The sequence below is a fragment of the Gopherus evgoodei genome, chromosome 14 (genome assembly GCF_007399415.2).
Source record: "Gopherus evgoodei ecotype Sinaloan lineage chromosome 14, rGopEvg1_v1.p, whole genome shotgun sequence".
Lineage (NCBI taxonomy): Eukaryota > Metazoa > Chordata > Testudines > Testudinidae > Gopherus > Gopherus evgoodei.
In genome coordinates this window covers 32,592,871-32,611,621 of record NC_044335.1, presented here as the reverse complement: position 1 = coordinate 32,611,621, position 18,751 = coordinate 32,592,871, and the positions used below count along the sequence as shown (strand labels likewise).

General features: G+C 52.5%; 1 protein-coding gene across 3 annotated transcripts in view; it reads right to left on the bottom strand.

The window, feature by feature from the left end:
* Window positions 1–18,751, bottom strand: part of LOC115635170 (fer-1-like protein 4) — a 121,441-nt gene that overhangs the window by 36,102 nt on the left and 66,588 nt on the right. For all 3 annotated transcript variants that reach the window (XM_030533505.1, XM_030533507.1, XM_030533508.1), the window contains 3 exons: window positions 17,176–17,337; window positions 16,489–16,657; window positions 13,353–13,456 (listed from right to left, as the gene is read on the bottom strand). In XM_030533505.1, coding sequence (XP_030389365.1) covers window positions 13,353–13,456; window positions 16,489–16,657; window positions 17,176–17,337 — 435 coding nt within the window. The remainder of the gene's footprint in view (window positions 1–13,352; window positions 13,457–16,488; window positions 16,658–17,175; window positions 17,338–18,751) is intronic.

The window sequence follows — 18,751 nt, the reverse complement described above, 5'->3', positions numbered from 1 at the left end:
CATTGCACTGGTAGCACAGTGAGCTGAGGCTGCAGGGAAGGTGGAACAGCAGGAGAGAGACCGGGGGCTAGTCTCCCAGGCCAGGAGCTCAGGGGCCGGGCAGGAGGGTCCTGCGGGCCAGATGTGGCCCACAGGCCATAGTTTGCCCACTTCTGGTTTAGACAGTAGTGTCCACTGGTCTAAGCATGTGCCCTGGCTCACCTAGTGCTTCAACTGAGATGATAAAGGGTGGGGTGGACCAACCACTTCTTCAGTTCCTTCTCATCCACAAATCAGAAGGGGAAGGAGGGTGGGACTGGAATACAGATAGGGGCCACACATCTCAAAGAACCTCCAGTTACAGGTGAGTAAGCTCCTCTTCTTCTTCAAGTGCTGGTCCCTATTGTATTGCGCTGTGGGTGACTCATAAGCAGTACCTAAGTAGGAGGTGAGTGCAAAGATGAGGACAATGGAGAACCACTGTGCCAGAGGAGACATCAGCAACTGAGTCCTATACCAGGGTGTAATGTGTTGCAAACGGGTGGATGGAACTCCACGTGGCAGCTTTACAGATGTCTAAGAGAGCTGCACCCTGGAGAGCTGCTATGGTTGTTGCTTGTGCTTTCTTGGCGCGAGTGTGTACTTCTGTAGGGGGAGGGAGGTTCGAGGGCTGATAGCGGAGTAGAATGCAGCCGGATATCCATATAGAAAGTATTTGGCTGGAGATGGCATCTCCTCTGACTCTCTCTGCTATCGCGATAACAGGCTAGGGGACTTTCAGATTGGTCTTGTTCTCTGCAGGTAAAAGGCCAAAGCTCATCACACATCAAGGGCAGTGGTGAGCTGGAGCTGGTTGCCACCGGTTCCCAAGAACCGGTTGCTAAAATTAGAGCTCTGTGGAGAATCGGCTATTAAAAGGCCAGGGGGTTGGCAATGAACTCTGGTCCGCAGGCTGGACCATCCTGTTGCTCCCAGGATTCCCAGCTGGAGAGGCTGAGGCTCCCCCCAGCCCCTCTTCCACTTCCCTCCAGCTGCAGCCTGGGCAGCTGCAGGCACCAGCTGGGCAGCTCAGCTGAGCTCGGGAGGAGTTCTGCTGCCGCTTTTTGAGCAGTAAGAAGTACAGAAGTACACCGGCAAGGTGTGTGTGTGGGGGGGGGGCTGCTGCAAGCTCCAGGGCTGGCCGGAGGGGAGGGGGCAAGTGAGGCAATTGGCCCGAGCCCTGCAAGGGCCCCCAGCAGCACGAGGATGTCTCCTCCAGGCCCTCCCCCGCTTCCTCCACCCCACAGAGCCACAGCACGGCCAGCAGCTGGGCAGCTTAGCTGGGCTGCTGGCAAGATAAGGGGGTGGGGGGCTGTGAGCTCCAGGGCCACGGGAGAGGCAAGTGGGGCAATTTGCCCCGGGCCCCCGGCCCCATGAGGAAGTTTCCCTCAGTGCCTCCCCACCCCTCCGCACAGAGCTGCAGCATGGCCAGCAGCTGAGCAGCTCAGCTGAGCTCCTGAGTTGTCCTGCTGCTTTGAGCTTCCGGCAAGGGAAGGGGGGGCTGCAAGTTCCAGGGCCACCAAGGGAGAGGGCATGTGGGGCAATTTGCCCCAGGCCCTGCAGGGGCCCCCGGCCCCACGAGTGTGTCTCCCCCAACCCTGGCCCCTTCCCCCTTAAATCAGAACTTTTTACAGGGAACCGGTTGTTAAGATTTTGGCAGCTCATCACTGATCGAGGGTGTAGAGTCTGTGTTCATCTCCAGATGCGTGCAGCTTCAGGAAGAATACAGGCAAGTGAATGGATTGATTAAGGTGAAACTCTGAAACTACTTTAGGGATAAATTTGGGGTGTAGGTGTAAGAAAACTTTATCTTTGCAGAACACAGGGAATGGAGGGTCTGCCATCATGGCTCTGAGTTCACCAATCCTTCTTGCCAAAGCCACTACAAGGAAGGTGATTTTCATGGATAAAAGGGATATGGAGCAAGTAGCTGAGGCTTGAATGGGGGCTTGTTAGAACTGAGAGAACAAGATTCAGGTCCCACTGGGCTGTGATCTTTGGAGAAGACAGAAAGATTCATAGGAGGCCTTTCCAGAGTCGATTGATTAGTGGCTGTGCGAAAACAGAGTGGCCCTTAATAGGAGGATGGAATGCACTGATGGCTGCTAGGTGGACTCCTAGAGAGCTGACAGATAGACCTGATGTCTTTAAAGACAGGATATAGTCTAAGATGAGGGGAATGTCTGCAGTATCTGGTGAACCCACCTCTTCACTGTGTCCATGAAGAGAAGCATGTCCATTTAGCCAGGTAACATTTTCACTAGAGTTCTTTTTGCTATTCAAGAGAATGTCCTGCTCACTGAGTAGCATGCATGTTCTAGAGATGATGCCCCTCCAAATACCATGCCCTGAGGTGGAGCAGTTGTGGATCAGGGTGTTTGATTGTGCAGTTGCACTGGGTCAGGAGCTCAGGGAATGTTGGAATAGTAATCAGTGGGTGAGCTGACATGTACAGGAGGTTGGAGAACCAGATCTGTCTGGGAGAGAAGGGGTCAATCAGGATTAGCGTCACTCTGTCTTGTCAGATCTTGTGCAGCACCCATGGTAGGAGTTGTAGCAGGAGGAAAGCAGATTGAGCTAGCCCTACCAGGGGAAAAGGAGAGCATTGCCCTGGGAGTGATAACCTAAGGCTCCTCTGGAGCAGTATGTAGTGCACTTGGTGTTAGTCTGAGAAGCGAACGGATCTCTGGCTGGGGTTTCTAATTGTGTGAAAATGTCACGTTGCACCCTGCCATGGAGCTCCCACTCCTGATCGATCACAATGGGTCTGCTGAGGGAGTCTGTGAGAACATTCTGTTTCTCAGGAAGGTAGGCTGTGGATAGGGTGTTCTGACTGCTGATGCATCAGTTCCTGAGGTTGACTGCTTCTGTGCACAGGGAGGCAGATTTTGCTCCCTCTTGCTTGCTGCTGCAGAATACAGTTGTAGTGTTGTCTGACATTATCAGGACATGGTGAAAGCGGATGAGTGGAAGAAAGAATTTGCATGCATTTCTTACTACCTGAAGTCAAGGCCGGTGCAGAAGGCATGGGAAAGCGAGATCTTTCAACCTTTTGCTTTTTATGTGGTGGTTCGTATGGTCTCTGATGATAAAAGTCTTGAGACCTATACCAGAGATCAAAGGGTGGCTCTAGAGTCCTTTAGGATATATAGGGACTCATCTGTCTTCTCACTGAATAGGTGTAGTTCATTGAAGGGGAGGTCCTCAGGGATGTTCTTGACCTCACTGGGGAATCTGGAGGAATGAATATGACAGGACAATGACTATAGCCATGGCCCATAGGAAGTATCAGACGAATCAACTGAAGACTGGAGGCAATTCTGGCTATTAGTTTACCTTCCTCAATAAGAGCTTGGAAATGGGCCCAGTCCTGCTATAGAAGACCGTTGATGAATTCCTCAAATTTAGCATAGTTAAAGAAGTCTTATTTAGCCAATAGGGCTTGATAACTGGCTATCCAGAATTGTAAACTAGAAGCAGAGGAAACCTTCCTTCCTGGTAGGTCTAAGCCTTTCCCCTCTTCAGCTGTTGGCATAGATCAAAGATGTTGCTGCTTGGATCGCTCTGAAGCAGCCTGACTACCAGCAAATTGGGAGCTGGGTGTGAGAATTGAAATTCTGAGCCCTTAGCTGGCACATAATAGTGTCTCTCCATACCTTTGGGGTAGGAGCACAGGTGGTGAGGATATGCTGCACTGTCTTAATATGGCCTCATTGACCGGCAGGGCAATTCTCATAGGTGCCAAGGCATGGAGGACATCCAAAAGCTTGTGCTGAGAGTCTTGGATTTCCTCTAGTGGGATCTGAAGTTCCCTGACAACTCTGTGAAGCAGTTCGTGAGATTGTTTAAAGTCATCTTGGGGGTGAGGAGATGCTGAGGTCACTGCTTCTTCTGGCTATAATGATGTAAATCTAGTTGGTTCCAGTGGAACTGCCAGAATCGGAACACAGTATTTCTCCTGACATCAGATCTGGGGGGCAAGTTCAGTGGTTCTCCTGGAGAGGAAGCAGGTGGTGACATCCTGTTGGAGAGGATGGACTCTGAAAGAGAGTACTGGTCCCATGGTCTCCAATATGGCCAGTAGGAGGGATAAAAGTGTGGTCGTAGAGTCCCCATGGTATGGGATACCAATGGCTCCTGGGGCACATTGCTCCCAGGATCATGTAGGTCTCCTGGGAATAGGATAGAAGTGGTACAGGAGAGGTGGTTCTTCCAGTGGATCTGAATCTCCTGAGGGAGAAAATGTGGGTTCAGGCTCCAGTGGTGGAACTATCAGTGCCACTGGAGAGGCATATGCTGTGTATGAAGGGGCAATAAGCTCTGCACTGCAGGGGGTCTCTCAGAGGAGATATGAGGTCCCTGGAGACTGAAGGTCCTGATAGAGAGGGGGATTCTGGATCTGGGAGAGCAAAAATGTCTGGTGACGCAGCCACAGAACTGGATCTCCCAGGTGTCAGAGAGATTCTTTCCATTTGGGCCATCGGTGCCAAAGATGGTATCCAGCGGTGGTCAGTCCTCACCGGTGCTGGAGAGTCATGGGTCTTGTGAGAGCCAGTGTCAGTGGTACCGACGGAGCCCAGTCTGGAGCCAGTGGAGCCCATCACTTCTGGGCTTTCTTCTCATGCCTAAGGGACTTAGGACGTACTAAGTCCTCACGGGCAGAACTGGTGGATGGAACATCTGATTTTTTGAAAGGGAAGACTTAGAAGAAGACTTGGTCCCATGCTTATGGGAGTGATTCCAAATGTCCTGACTAGGCCTTGCCACGGGGTCTGTAGGGATGGATTCTCCAGCACTGAAGTTGAACTTTGTAGCAGGAGGAACACTCCTTGCTGATTCAGGCCGATGTATCGGGGGGAGGAGGGTTCCCTGGGTCTGGGTCTGATTGGGGTCTCAAGGTCATGAGATATTTACAGAGGCAAAGTGCCCACCCTTCTCGGGTACAGCTGGGGAAGGACTGATAGATACTGCGCCAAGCTGTGATGTGAACTTCTCCCAGGCAATAGAGGCAGTGTTGATAGTTGTCTCTGACTGAGAAAGGTTGTGGGCAAGAGACACAGAGTTTGAACCCCAGAGTTCTGGACATAATCCGATACCCGCTGGGATACAAGGGGCAGGGGAGACCCTTAATCGATTCTAAAAGTACTAAAGGTACTAAAAACTATTAAAACTGCTAAGAACTACTAAACTATAAGTTATCTAAGAAAAAACAGTTACGTACCTTTCATAACTGTTGTTCTTCAAGATGTGTGGCTCATGTCCATTCCAAGTAGGTGTGCACATGCTGCGTGCACAGTTGTCAGAAGATATTTCCCCTGGCAGTACCTGTCAGATCAGCTGTGGAGCCCCCTGGAATGGCACCTTCATGGCGGTGTATATAGGTCCCTGCCGACCCACCGCCTCTTCAGTTCCTTCTTGCCGGATACTCTGACAGAGGGAAGGCGGGTGGGCTTGGAATGGATGTGAGCAACACATCTTGAAGAACAACTTATGAAAGGTAGGTAACCGTTTTTCTTCTTCGAGAGATTGCTCATGTTGATTCCAAGTAGGTGACTCCCAAGCAATTCCCTGGAGGAGGGGTCAGAGTTCACTGAATTACAGACTATAGCATGGCTCTACCAAACGCGGCATCGTCTCTAGCCTGCTGAGTTATGGTGTAGTGCAACGTAAAGGTGTGAACAGATGACCATGTCATCGCCCTGCAGATGTCCTGGATAGAGACCTGCGCCAGAATACGGCAGATGAAGTTTGCACTCTTATGAAGCGTGCTGTTAATGCTGGGGCTGGTATCTTTGCTAGGTCATAGCACACCCTGATACAGGCCGTGATCCGTGAAGAGATCCTTTGGGATGAGACAGGGAGACCTTTCATTCGCTGAGCAATGACCACGCTGGGTGTGGTTGTAATTGTACTTTGTCCTTATAAAGCACGGTATAAGGGAGTTCAGATGTCAGAGCCTTGAGCTCAGACACCCTCCTGGCTAACATGATAGCCACTAGGAACACCACCTTCCAAGAAAGGTAAAGTAGAGAGCAAGTTGCCAGGGGCTCAAAGGGAGGGCCCATCCACCTAGAGAGCACCAGATTAAAATCTCATGGGGGAATCGGCAGCCTACTTGCAGGTACAGCCTGCCCAGCCCTTTGAGGAAGCAGCCAACCATGGGGTTAGCGAATACTGAACGGCCAGCTGAGCCAGGATGGAAAGCTGAAATTGCAGCCAGGTGCACCTTGATTGACGATACCGCCAGACCCTGCTGTTTTAGGTGAAGTAAATAGTCCAGGATGAAGGGAATCAATGACTGCAATGGAGGAGTGCTCTTCTGTAGAGACCAAATCGAAAACCTCTTCCACTTAGCCAGATAAATGGCCCGAGTGGAGGGCTTCCTACTGCCGGGGAGAACCTTCCTAACTGAGTCTGAGCATTCAGGAGGTAACGGGTTTAGCCATGGAGTTTCCATGCTGTGAGGTGGAGAGACTCCAGGCTGGGGTGCTGGAGGCGGCCATAGTACTGCATAATCGAGTCTGGGACCAGGGGCAGGGCTGTAGGTGTGTCCACAGACAGTCTAGCAGTGTGGTGAACCAGTGCTGATGGGGCCACACTGGTGCTATTAAGATTATTAATGCTCCCTCTCTTCAGACCTTGAGGAGGACTTTGTGGATGAGCAGGCAAGGTGCCCCTTCCAAGGGAGGAGAAAGGCATCTGAGAGCAAACCTGGGCTGTGATTCAGGAAGGAGCAGAATTGCTGACACTTCGTGTTGTGAACAGGTCTATCTGGGGAGAGCCCCACCTTAGGAAAATGTTGATCGTGACATCTGGGCGGAAAGACCACTCCTGGCCGTGAAAAGACCTGTGAGGTGATCAGCCAGTTCATTCTGCGAGCCCAGAAGATACGATGCCTCCAAGTGTATCGAGTGAGTGATGCAGAAGTCCTGCAGGGCTTCCTGACACAGGGGAGATGAACGAGTACCACCTTGTCTGTTTATACAGAACATCACTGTGGCATTGTCTGTCAATACTGGTACACATCTGCCCTGTAGATAGGTTTGAAAAGCCTGGCAAGCGAGGCGCACAGCACGCAGGTCCCTGACTTTGATATGTAGCAAAAGTTCTGTCTGGGACCATAGACCCTGAGTCCTGAGTCCGCCTAGGTGTGCTCCCCATCCCATCGCTGACGCATCTGTGACTAGTGACTAGTGACAGCGAGGGCTGCAGAAAGGTATTCCCACACACACTGTTTGTGGGTTGAACCACCACTGGACTCGAGGACCTGAGGAGTGATTGTGACCAGTCTGTCTAAGTGGTCTCGCTTTGGCCTGTACACTCAAGCTAGCCATGCCTGAAGGGGATGGAGCCACAGCCTGGCATGTTTTACCACGTACGTGCAAGTCGTCATGTACCCGAGCAGTTTTAGGCAATTTCTCGCCATCGTGGTGGGGAATATTCTGAGATCCTCTATGATGGCACTCATGGCGAGGAACTGGGATTCCAGGAGGAATGCTCTGGCCTGACTGGAGTCCAGGAGGGCTCTGATGAACGCTATCCTTTGAGTGGGAGTTATGGTCGACTTCATCACGTTCAGGATGAGGCAGTGCCGGAGGAACTTTGTCCGCACGAGGATCATGTGGTCCTCCACTTAGGTCTGAGATTCGCCCTTGATCAGCCAATTGTCTAGGTACAGGAATACCTGCACTTGCCGCTTCCATAGGAAGGCTGCCACACCCACCATGCATTTGCTGAACACCCAAGGGGTCGCCGAGAGGACAAAGGGAAGGACCGTGAACTGATAGTGAATGTTGCTGACCACAAATCAGAGGAACCATCTGTGAGACGGAGTTTTGGACACATGAAAGTACGCATCCTCCAAGTCAAGGGCTGTGTACCAGTCCAGGGAGGAAATGATGGAAGCCAGAGACCATGTGGAATTTCAACTTCTTTATTAATCTGTTGAGGTTTCACAGATCTAAAATAGGCCTGAGCCCACCCTTCACCTTGGGGATTAGGAAATATCGGAAGTAGAACCCTCTGCCCCTGAACTCCAGAGGACCTCTTCTACCGCCCCAAGTTGTAGGAGCATTTGCACCTTCTGCACTAGAAGTTGCTCATGAGAAGGGTCCCTGAAGAGGGACGGGGATGATGGGTGGGAAAGCGGGAGGGAACAGAATTGGAGAGAATATCCCAATTCTACTGTGCTCAAGACCCATCAGTCTGAGGTTATTTCAGCCCAGGCACAGTAGAAATGGGATAGATGATTCACAAAGGGAGGAGAAGGATCTGGGATTTGAACTAGTGCATCACCTCTGGGCACACCTTCAAAAGTTTGGTTTAGAGGCTAAGGGCTGCTTTGCTGTGCCCTGACCCTGACTAGAAGAGGACTGAGAGGGCCTCCTCCTGTTACTCCTGCCCTGCTTCCTGTTATAGTCCTGCCTGGGAGGAGCCAAGTAGAAGCGAAAGGCGGGTTGTGGCTTGAAGGGTTTTCTCTGGGGGGCTGGCATATGAAGCCCACGGGACTTCAGGCTGTGGAGCCTAGTGTCTGTTTGCTCTGAAAAGAGCCCTGAACAGTCAAAAGGCAAGTCCTGGATGGTGTTTTGGACTTCATGCAGGAATCCCGAGACTTGAAACCAAGAGCTGCATCTCATGGCTATTGCGGTTGTCACAGTCCGAGTTGCTGAGTTTGCCGAGTCCAAGGCAGCCTGTAGGGAGGTCCTCATGACTACCTTGCCCTCCTCCAGGACAGCCGCAAATTCAGAGCGGGAGTCCACTGGTAGCTGTTCCTGGAACTTAGACAATGTGTTCAAGGAATTGTAGCTATAGTGGCTCAGGACCGACTGCTGGTTGGATATGTGAGGCTGGAGTCCCCCGGTAGAATTCACCTTCCTAACAAAGAGATCCAGCTTCTTTGCCTCTTTGGACGTAGGTGTCGGCCCGAGTTCTCCCTGTCTTTCTATCTGCTTGTCTGCCTCTACCACCAGAGTACTAGATTAATGGTGGGTAAACAAGTGCTCATACCCCTTGGATGGCACAAAATATTTCTTTTCTACCCCTTTCTCCATGAAGGGAATAGAGGCGGGTGTTTGTCACAGCACCTTAGTGGTGTTCTGGATAGTTTTAATGAGGGGCAGAGCCCCCTCAAAGGGCCCTCAGGGACCAGAATGTCCTGCATGGGATCAGTCTCATCCACCTGCATATCTAGGTTCTGAGCCACCCTCCTGACCAGGTCCTGGTGTGCCCTGGTGTCCATTGCAGGCAGTGTGGTGGAAGTACCCACCAGAGCCTCATCCAGGGAGGGTGAGGACGATTCCCGTAGGGACAATGGGTCCTCCTGCCCCTCTGGTTTGTGGGGATCCCCCTGCATTGAGAAACCTTGTGTGGTGCCAGGTCCCGCAGCATTCTCTGTGCCAACTTGTGTGCCCATTGGTGCCTGCCTGCCCTCACAGAGGTTCCCAGGCTACCAAAGTCAATGATGGAGGGACCCAAGCCTCTGAAGCCACCAACAGGGATCTGGACCCCAGTCCTTGGGCTTAGTGGTAGGCCCCTGGGGTCCAGAATGGCCGAGACCACAACATCGGGGTAGTGGCTGCCCTTCTAGCCTTGAGCAGTGCCAGGAAAGGTGCTGGCTCTGCCTAGAGGCAAACGACTCCTCCTCCGAGTCCAATGAATACTCTGACCTCAGCAACCAGGGTGGTGCAGACAAAGACAGTATCGGGGAGTGTTGCCGAGGTGAGGGCGAGAGTTGCCACATCATTAACTTGCCTCTTGAGGGCACAGTGTCTTTCTGTGGCGCCAGTGCCAGGGACTGCACCATCATCGCTATGAGGACCCGAGCCGCCTCAGAGGTGTCTGGCGTAGAAAGTCTATGTCCTCCTCCCAACACTCCTGCTCCATTACTGAGAAGTGCATGAGAACCGGACTCGACAGACCTCCCCTCGAGGCTGGAGTCAATGTTGTTGGCAGAGTCAGAGCCGGGTGTCCTGATGTGGGACACACCCCGCTGGTGCCTGCTTGCTCCACTACTTAAGTGGGAAAGCGCCCTCTGTCCGTCTTCTTCTTCTTGTGTGGCATCGGCGAAAGGGAGCAGTGACAGGCACTTGCACCGGAGGAGGTCTTCAGCACTGGGGAAGTCCCTGGAGCCCTTCTGCTGGGGGTCCCTGGAGCCTGAGTCCTTTTTGGTGCCATGGCCTCCCTTACCAAGACCGGTGTGCTCCGCACCAAAGTGCCAGGCTTGGGGTTGGACGCCACCTGGGCTGGCTGGGGACAAAGGGCTGACTCCAGAAGGAACAGTTTCAGCCTGAAGTCCCTCTCTTTTTTGGTCCTTGGTCTAAAGTCTTTGCAGTTTTTGCACTTGTCTGGTTAATGTGCCTCTCCCAGGCACCCCAGACAGGAGTCGTGTGGGTCTCCCTTTGGCATAGGCTTCAGGCAGGACCTGCACAGCTTGAAACCCTGAGACCAAGGCATGCCCCAGTCCCCGGGAGGAGAAACGAGATGGGTGGGAGACTCCCAACTGAAACTTATCTAAACTAACTATACTATTTACACTAACTAGCTATAAGATTTTAACCATTTACAGGTAACACTGAAAGAAAGTCCACTATGGGATTGCTTGCTGTTCGCAAGAGAGAAGCTGCTTCAACGACCATCACCGGCAGTGAGAAGGAACTGAAGAGGCAGCGGGTCGGCAGGAACCTATATACACTGCCATGAAGGAGCTGCTCCACAGTCGCTCCAATGGGTACCGCTAGGGGAAAAGCCTTCCGATGACTGTGCACGCGGCGCGCACACACTTACTTGGAATCAACATGAGTAATCACTCGAAGAAGAATTAATAACATGATTTACAACTGTTTATTTAGAATGACATCAGAGATGAGGACACTGGAGGTTCCAACCCAGACTATGCGGTGCTGAGAAGGAACTGAAGAGGGGTTGTGTCTCTGCCTGTCCTGGAACCCTGAATGCTTTAAAATGCTCCATTTATCACCTCATTTGGAAGCATGAGGCGAGCCTGGGTGCATGCATGGACCACAGACATTACTCTGGAGGCATGCTGCGCATGCAGAACCCACAGTGGAATACAATAGGAACCATCACTCTAAGAACAACATGTGGTTTGGGGAAAATTCAGGACAGGGGGAGTAGGGGTCACCTTGCCAGGTGTAACCAAGGCTTGTGGTGGAACAGAGTGTGGCTGTGGTGCAGCAAGCAGGCTGCTGGAGTCAGAGCTGCTGGTCCAGGATGACTTGTCACACTGACACTCAAAACATGCTTGTATGCTGGCTGAGAGCATCCAAACAAGGAAACTACAGCAGCCGAGCATTTTAAGGCATTCAGGGTTCCAGGACAGGCAGGGACACAGCTGGTCTGGATTGCTACCTCCAAGCTACTGCACAAAGGCCTAGGAAAATCCAGCCCACTGGAAGTGAGATGCCCTAGAAGTGATTCCAAATACTGTGATCAAAAGTCTCGGCGAAGTTAGAAATTCTACAATGTTTACGGGGATGCTGTCATTACTGAAACAAGAGTGTGAAAATCAGGAAATGCAATGGCAAAGTTGTCCAAACACCCTTAACTCTGACCCTTGCTCTTGTTCACTAGGGGGCAGCAACTGAGTCACATCAGAGAGTTACAAATATTTGGAAGGGCCAGTCAGGGGGCTTGTCTAAAGTAGGAAAAGCCATCTAGTTAGAACAAAGGTTAACTAACTGGTAACCCACAATCAGCTAACACAATTTGACACACAAGTCTCATCCAGGCAGTCTGATGCATTGTGTTAGTCAAGGTGTGTTCTAACAGGATGCGTTCTCCCAGCTGAGCCAAGCCCAAGATGCATCTTGAAGGGTGGACGTGGCAGAATGGAGGATACACGTCAGTGCAGATTTTGTTCAAATAAAGGGTGATCTATGTTTGGGGTCCTAGGGCCATGTATGAAGGGGATTTCTACAGTATGGCAGTTGATGACATTTTCAGGACAAAGCAGGGCCAAAATCCCTTGTCTGTAAAGCACCTTGTTTACTTTGGGCGCTCTATAAATAACAATGTAACTCCAATCCTGACATCATTCCAGTAGTTCCAGTTTTGTAGTCCAGGCACCCTGGTTTGTATCGGAATGTGACAGAGGTCATGGTGCCGCATGGCTGTCAGATTTGGGGCAGGGAGACTGCGGGTAGGGAGGCAGAAGGTGGCTATTCAGATGGGTCAGAGCAAAAGCTGTTTGTGGAAGCCTAGCTATGAATTTCCTGACTTCAGTGCATTGCTTTTTTAGCCTGAATCTTAGCACTGAATTTCTACGTTTTCCAACAGCTTTTGTTTTATTCTAATTAAACCCTCCCAATGGCATTGTTTTAACACACTGATAAGCTTGTGAAAAGTTATTTATGTCTTAACTAGATAGGGCCAGAGCTGTACAATTCTGACTGGGATCCGATTTCAGGCTGCAAGCCCCCGCCACTCCTTGCACCTGAATGTAGAGGGGTTTGGCATCTCTAATATGACATGTAGGAACATGGTGTAGATTCTCTTCTGATACAGAAACTATACTGTGCAAGAATCATTGGTGTGATGGGAAGTGACATATGTGAGTCAGTGAAAATCACATTTTCAAGTAAAACACTCCACAGTGGAGTATTTAGCCTACTTGATGAAATTGAGTTCAGCTATGGGAGCCCGTGACCTGCGGGATTCAGACTGGTGATGGTGATGGAGTTTAGAGCTTCCACAGGCTGCATCTTCCGAGCCAATTCTTATAACACACAGGGAAGCTCGGAAACTCTGCTGGAACCTGACTGAGTGCTCAGATGTATACAAATCTGTCAGAAATTATTCTGATATGTTGCACCCATGCTTGTCTGCAGTAACTCTCATCCAGGACAACTAAATGACCAGCTCAGACGTTTCCAGGCTTAGCCATTAATGAGATGGCATTTATGACTTTATAAACACTAGAATAATTTTTCAGAAAGTGAAATACAACTAATTTTTTGCACGTTTCATATCCCAGAAAGCCTGTCATCGGATTAACCTCAACATCTCCTCCCCACGTATTCTCTCTCTACAGTGCGGACAAGTGCCATTTCACGCAGAAACAACGGGTGCGGGGGTGAGGAAATTAGAGGGGAAGTCCATCAAAATCAGGCTTATACCGGAAAGTGAATTATGCTGCCATATGATCTGCTAGGCGGCACTGAAACAGGGAAGATGACTGTCACTTCTGAACTGGTACTATTCTTGGGTACAACCTAGGGATAGGATCCAAGTCAAAGCCAGAGAGGGTACTTCGGGCAAGCAGCATCTCCATTCAAATAGTAATGTGAAGGTTACTGTCAACATGACACCGCACTCACCTTCACCAGATTCAGGGGGTTGGCTTTGCTGCTCATGTCGCTAGCGGTCAGGCCAATGTTGATCACCGTCTGGGAGATGTTGGGTCGAGCAGAGGCTTTCCGTGCTGAGTGAGAAAGATGAAGACTATGTATTCCAACAGGAAGATCATTCATTCATTGTCGAATCTTCCAAGGTCTCATTACCAATTACAAATGGCAGCCGAGCCAAGGGCACAGAGGTACCTCTCAGGTGCACCTCAGTGTAAGGGAAGCCATTCCTGTAATCTCCAAGTTAACTACATTACCCCCACCCACTTTCAGTCTGAAATTTGACACCAGAAAGGCATCGTTGAAAAGCTGCAGGAGTCATTCTCACAGCAGGGTGGGATTCTGCTGCCTTTCGCATTCCCTGGGCGCTCCTCACACTGTGTCCCACAGTTAGATCTTGGGAATGAGAGGTCTGGCCCAGAAACTCTTAGCAAATATCTGCCAACAGAGGTCTGCTCTGAGTCCTAAACCCCACCCACAGCTCTCACACACAGGAGAGCAAATGGGAAAAGGCGCTCTGGACACTTCGCTTGCCTTGAGCCAGAGGCAGCCAAGTGAGGAGATAAAGCCTGCCCCGGACAACTCAGATGGCAGGCTTAGCTCAATGCAGAGGAACAGAGACCCTGCCATACGATTGGGTCACTCCTCTGAACAGAGCAGGAACTTGCCTGCAGGAGATGCCATTACTGAGGGGGATTCTCTGGCTGTGCTATGCAGGTCAGACTAGACCATCACAATGGTCTATGCAGCCTTGACTCCACTGCTGCATGCCAGCATTACCTTCCACCACACTGTGTTACCCTGCGTGACCCTGCCCCCACGGGCCTGCATTATCCTCCACCACACCGTGTTACCCTCCGTGACCCTGTCCCCATGGGCCGGCATTACCTTCCACCACACTGTGTTACCCTGCGTGACCCTGCCCCCACGGGCCTGCATTATCCTCCACCACACCGTGTTACCCTCCGTGACCCTGTCCCCATGGGCCGGCATTACCTTCCACCACACTGTGTTACCCTGCGTGACCCTGCCCCCACGGGCCTGCATTATCCTCCACCACACCGTGTTACCCTCCGTGACCCTGTCCCCATGGGCCGGCATTACCTTCCACCACACTGTGTTACCCTGTGTGACCCTGCCCCCACGGGCCTGCATTATCCTCCACCACACCGTGTTACCCTCCGTGACCCTGTCCCCATGGGCCGGCATTACCTTCCACCACACTGTGTTACCCTGTGTGACCCTGCCCCCATGGGCCTGCATTATCCTCCACCACACCGTGTTACCCCCCATGACCCTGCCCCCATGGGCCAGCATTACCTTTCACTATCCCATGTTACCCTCCGTGACCCTGTCCCCAAGGGCCGACATTACCCCCCACTGCACCGTGTTACCCAGCATGACCCTGCCCCCATGGGCCGGCATTACCCCCCACCGCACCGTGTTACCCTGAGTGACCCTGCCCCCACGGGCCGGCATTATCCCCCACCGCACCGTGTTACCCTGCGTGACCCTGCCCACATGGGCTGACATTACCCCCCACTCCACCGTGTTACCCTGTGTGACCCTGACCCCATGGGCTGGCATTACCCCCCCACACCATGTTACCTTCCATGACCCTGTCCCCACGGGCCGGCATTACCCCCCACCGCATTGTGTTACCCTGCGTGACCCTGCCCCCATGGCCTGGCATTACCTCCCACCGCACCGTGTTACCCTGTGTGACCCTGCCCCCACGGGTCTGCATTATCCCCCATCACACCATGTTACACTGCGTGACCCTGCCCCTACGGGCCAGCATTACTCCCCACTGCACCGTGTTACCCTGCTTGACCTGCCCCCACGGGCCAGCATTACCCCTCACCGCACCATGTTTCCCTGTGTGACCCTGCCCCCACGGGCTGGCATTACCCCCCACTGCACCGTGTTACCCTGTGTGACCTGCCCCTGCCCCCATGGGCCTGCATTATCCCGCACCATGTTACCCTCCGTGACCCTGTCCATGGGCCGGCATTACCTTCCACTACACAGTGATACCTGGCGTGACCCTGCCCCCAAGGGCCTGCATTATCCCCCACCGCACAGTGTCACCCTGCGTGATCCTACCCCCACAGGCCGGCATTACCCCCATTGCACTGTGTTACCCTGTGTGACCGTGCCCCCACAGGCTGACATTACCCCCCACTACACCGTGTCACCCTGCATGACCCTGCCCCCACTGGCCGGCATAACCATCTCTCGCCCCCCGAACCATGTTACCCTGCATGACCTGCCCTCACGGGCATGCATAACTTGTCCACACTCTGTTACCCTGAGTGACCTGCCCCCAGAGCCTCATTACCTTTCACTGCACCGTGTCACTCTGCGTGACCCTGCCCCCACAGGCCTGCATAACACGCCCCTCTCTCCCTGCACCGTGTCACCCTGCATGAACCTGTCTCCACGAGCCTGCATAGCCCTCCCCCCCCACACTGTATCACCCTGCATGACCCTGCCCCCACGGCTTGCATTACCGCCCACCCCCTCCCACACCGTGTCACCCTGCATGACCCTGTCCCCACAGGCCTGTATTACTCCCCACCCCATGCTGTACTTCATCCCCAGTAGGCTGTGTGGGACTGATTTTTCTGAATACCCCTCGTTTCAATAGCTTTCATGTTGTGTGTGCGCCTGGGAGATGCAGGAGAGCACAGCAGGAAGCCTCTCTGCTTCACACCACAACATGATCCCCAGCCCCAAAGGGTACTTCGCTGAGCCCCACCACAGGTTAATGGCCTTGTCCAAGGGTGTGAGGCGTTATCCCTGCAGGAATTCAGTCAGCAGCCCCTTCAGGCCAGAACCACAGAGAGTCCACAGCCTCACAGCATGACACTGGAGACCATCAGACCTGCCCTGCCTGGGTTTGCCGAGCAGTGTCTAATCGCACCTCTGCTGCACTGCCCCGGTGAGTTGAGGGACAATGGGGAAATGCCAGCCTTGCAGAAAACGCTGCACTTATGCTGCATGCCAGGACAGTCCCCCTCCTCCCCACAGCACTTGGCAGTGGAAAGCCCCGTGCCATCCTGCCATGTGAGAGGGTGCAGAGCACAGTTCAAACCAGGAAACTCACCTTTGGGTGGATTTTCTGGCCCCTCCTCCAGCTCCTCCATCTCTCTGGGAGAGAATTTCATGATATGGGACACCACGTGGGTCCCCACCAGCACGGTGCGCCCAAAAGCTCGCTTCTCCACCACAAAGATGCTTAGGGGTGGGTGCAGGTACACCTGCTCTGGGAGCTCCTGCAAAAGAGCCTCTCACACTGTCACCAGGGCTGCAGGGAAGGGTCCTGCAGACAGCTCAGAGCCTGGCTTATAGCTCACCCATGTGTCCAGGTGGCAGATAAGGGCTGCGCTCCAAGCAGCTGCACCCGGGTGAGCCCCTAGCATAGCGGCCCTGATGCTCCCTATGCAGGTAGATCCTGACAGCGCCAGCCAGTGCTGGGACCCAGCACCTCAGTTCTGAACCAGAGCCCTGCCCATGCCTGGCCAGCAAGCAGCCCCTGATGCTGGCTGAATGGATTCATGCCATGGAGCGTTCTTTCCCATTAGCAGCTGGTCTTTAATGGGCCCCACTTCCCCGGTAGGAGAACCCAGCTGGGGCTGAACCCAGTCTGCAGGTATGTGCCCATTCCCCAGAAACACGGGCCTTGGAAACTCTGCCTCTCCCCTGCTCGCTAAGCCTCTGCCCCCACCCCAACTAGCTCTGGGTGTCAGCATTGCAGCCCAGGCCCTGGCAGTGAGCACTGCTCCCTGCTTACCACGTTGATGTATTTGACCAGCTCGTTGAAGTTGGGGTTCTCTTTGTATGACACGATCACTTCCGATTCCACTTTCTTCCCGGCACATTCAATGATCACCTGGGGCTGATCTACCTCAAACAGGTTCACCCGCTTCAAGTCTCGCAGGCCCCAGAACAGGATCTGAACAGCAGGAGCCAAGCACGTCAGCTGCTCTAGGCACTCAGCACTCTTCACACCTGCCTTCCCAGCCGCCAATCCTTCACCCCCAAGAGGGACAATCACCCCCAATCCACCTACCTAATCCCAGTGCTGATCTCACCACACCGTGTCCAGCTGCCAGACTGGGACTCATCCTCACAGGTAACCAGCATCACCACCAGCTCCTCGCCCCATTGCTAACCCCTCCCATGTCCCTGGCACTCGGACCCCTCTTTCCAACACAGGAGGAGTGAGGGCTGCTCCTCACCCACCCAGATGCTCCCAGGAGGAAAACACTAGAAACATCATCAACAGCAAATGAATGTGCCGGAGTGGAGGTGGGCAGGCTCAGCAGAGCACTTTGGGGGCAGAGGAGAGAGAGACGACGTGCTGTCTCGCAGCCAGGCTCCTCTGTTCAGTCTGATCAGGAGTTAATCAAACCGTATGGGGCACTTCCCATGTGAGATGCTGGATGTAATGGGGGCTTGTGACCCAATGCACTCCTGTATACACACCCTACACACCACTGTGATTGTCTCTGTACAAACTACACCTTGTGAGATAGCATCTGAAAACTAATACATCTCTACCTCGATAGAACGCTGTCCTTGGGAGCCAAAAAATCTTACTGGGTTATAGGTGAAACTGTGTTATATTGAACTTGCTTTGATACGCTGAAGTGCGCAACCCACCCACCTCCCCCCGCCCCCAGAGTATTGCTTTACCGCATTATATCTGAATTCATGTTATATTGGGTGGTGTTATATCGAGATAGCAGTGTAACTCTCTCGTCAATAATAAACTGGTGAAACGCATATAGCAACATGACAAGTCAAGTTAAAGTTGTGACTGACATGCGTTCAGCAGACAAGGCTGGGGAGGGGCTAACAAGTTTCTGGAAGGCAAAGGACAAGCTGACACCTCTAGTCAGGTGTAGTCAAAGTTGATTGACCATCACCAGTCACATGGCCAGTCTTTGGCAGCAAAGTGGGGCAGGAACAAATCGATCTGCACTTTAACTAACAACATGGAAGCTCTTTCGCCATGAGAACCCCGTGTCTTCATCCTCACAGCTGGAATGAACTTTATCTAGTGACGCTCAGGAAAATGCATTGCAAAGGGTGAGGGCAAAAACACCCCGGTAGGTTTTTTTTCTCTCGCTCTCTCTCTTTCACCTGGGAAGATCAAGGAACCAGCCTTTGGACTTTGGGAGGGATCCTGACCTCAGAATTTGGCCAGCCCTCATGCTGGGAACATGTGGTAAGGATTTCACCTTGAACCAAGTCTATTTGTTAAGTTTTAGTTACTAGAAAGCGCTTTATCTTTATGTCTTTTGTAAACATTTCCAGGGCCGCCCAGAGGATTCAGGGGGACCGGGGCAAAGCAGTTTCGGGGG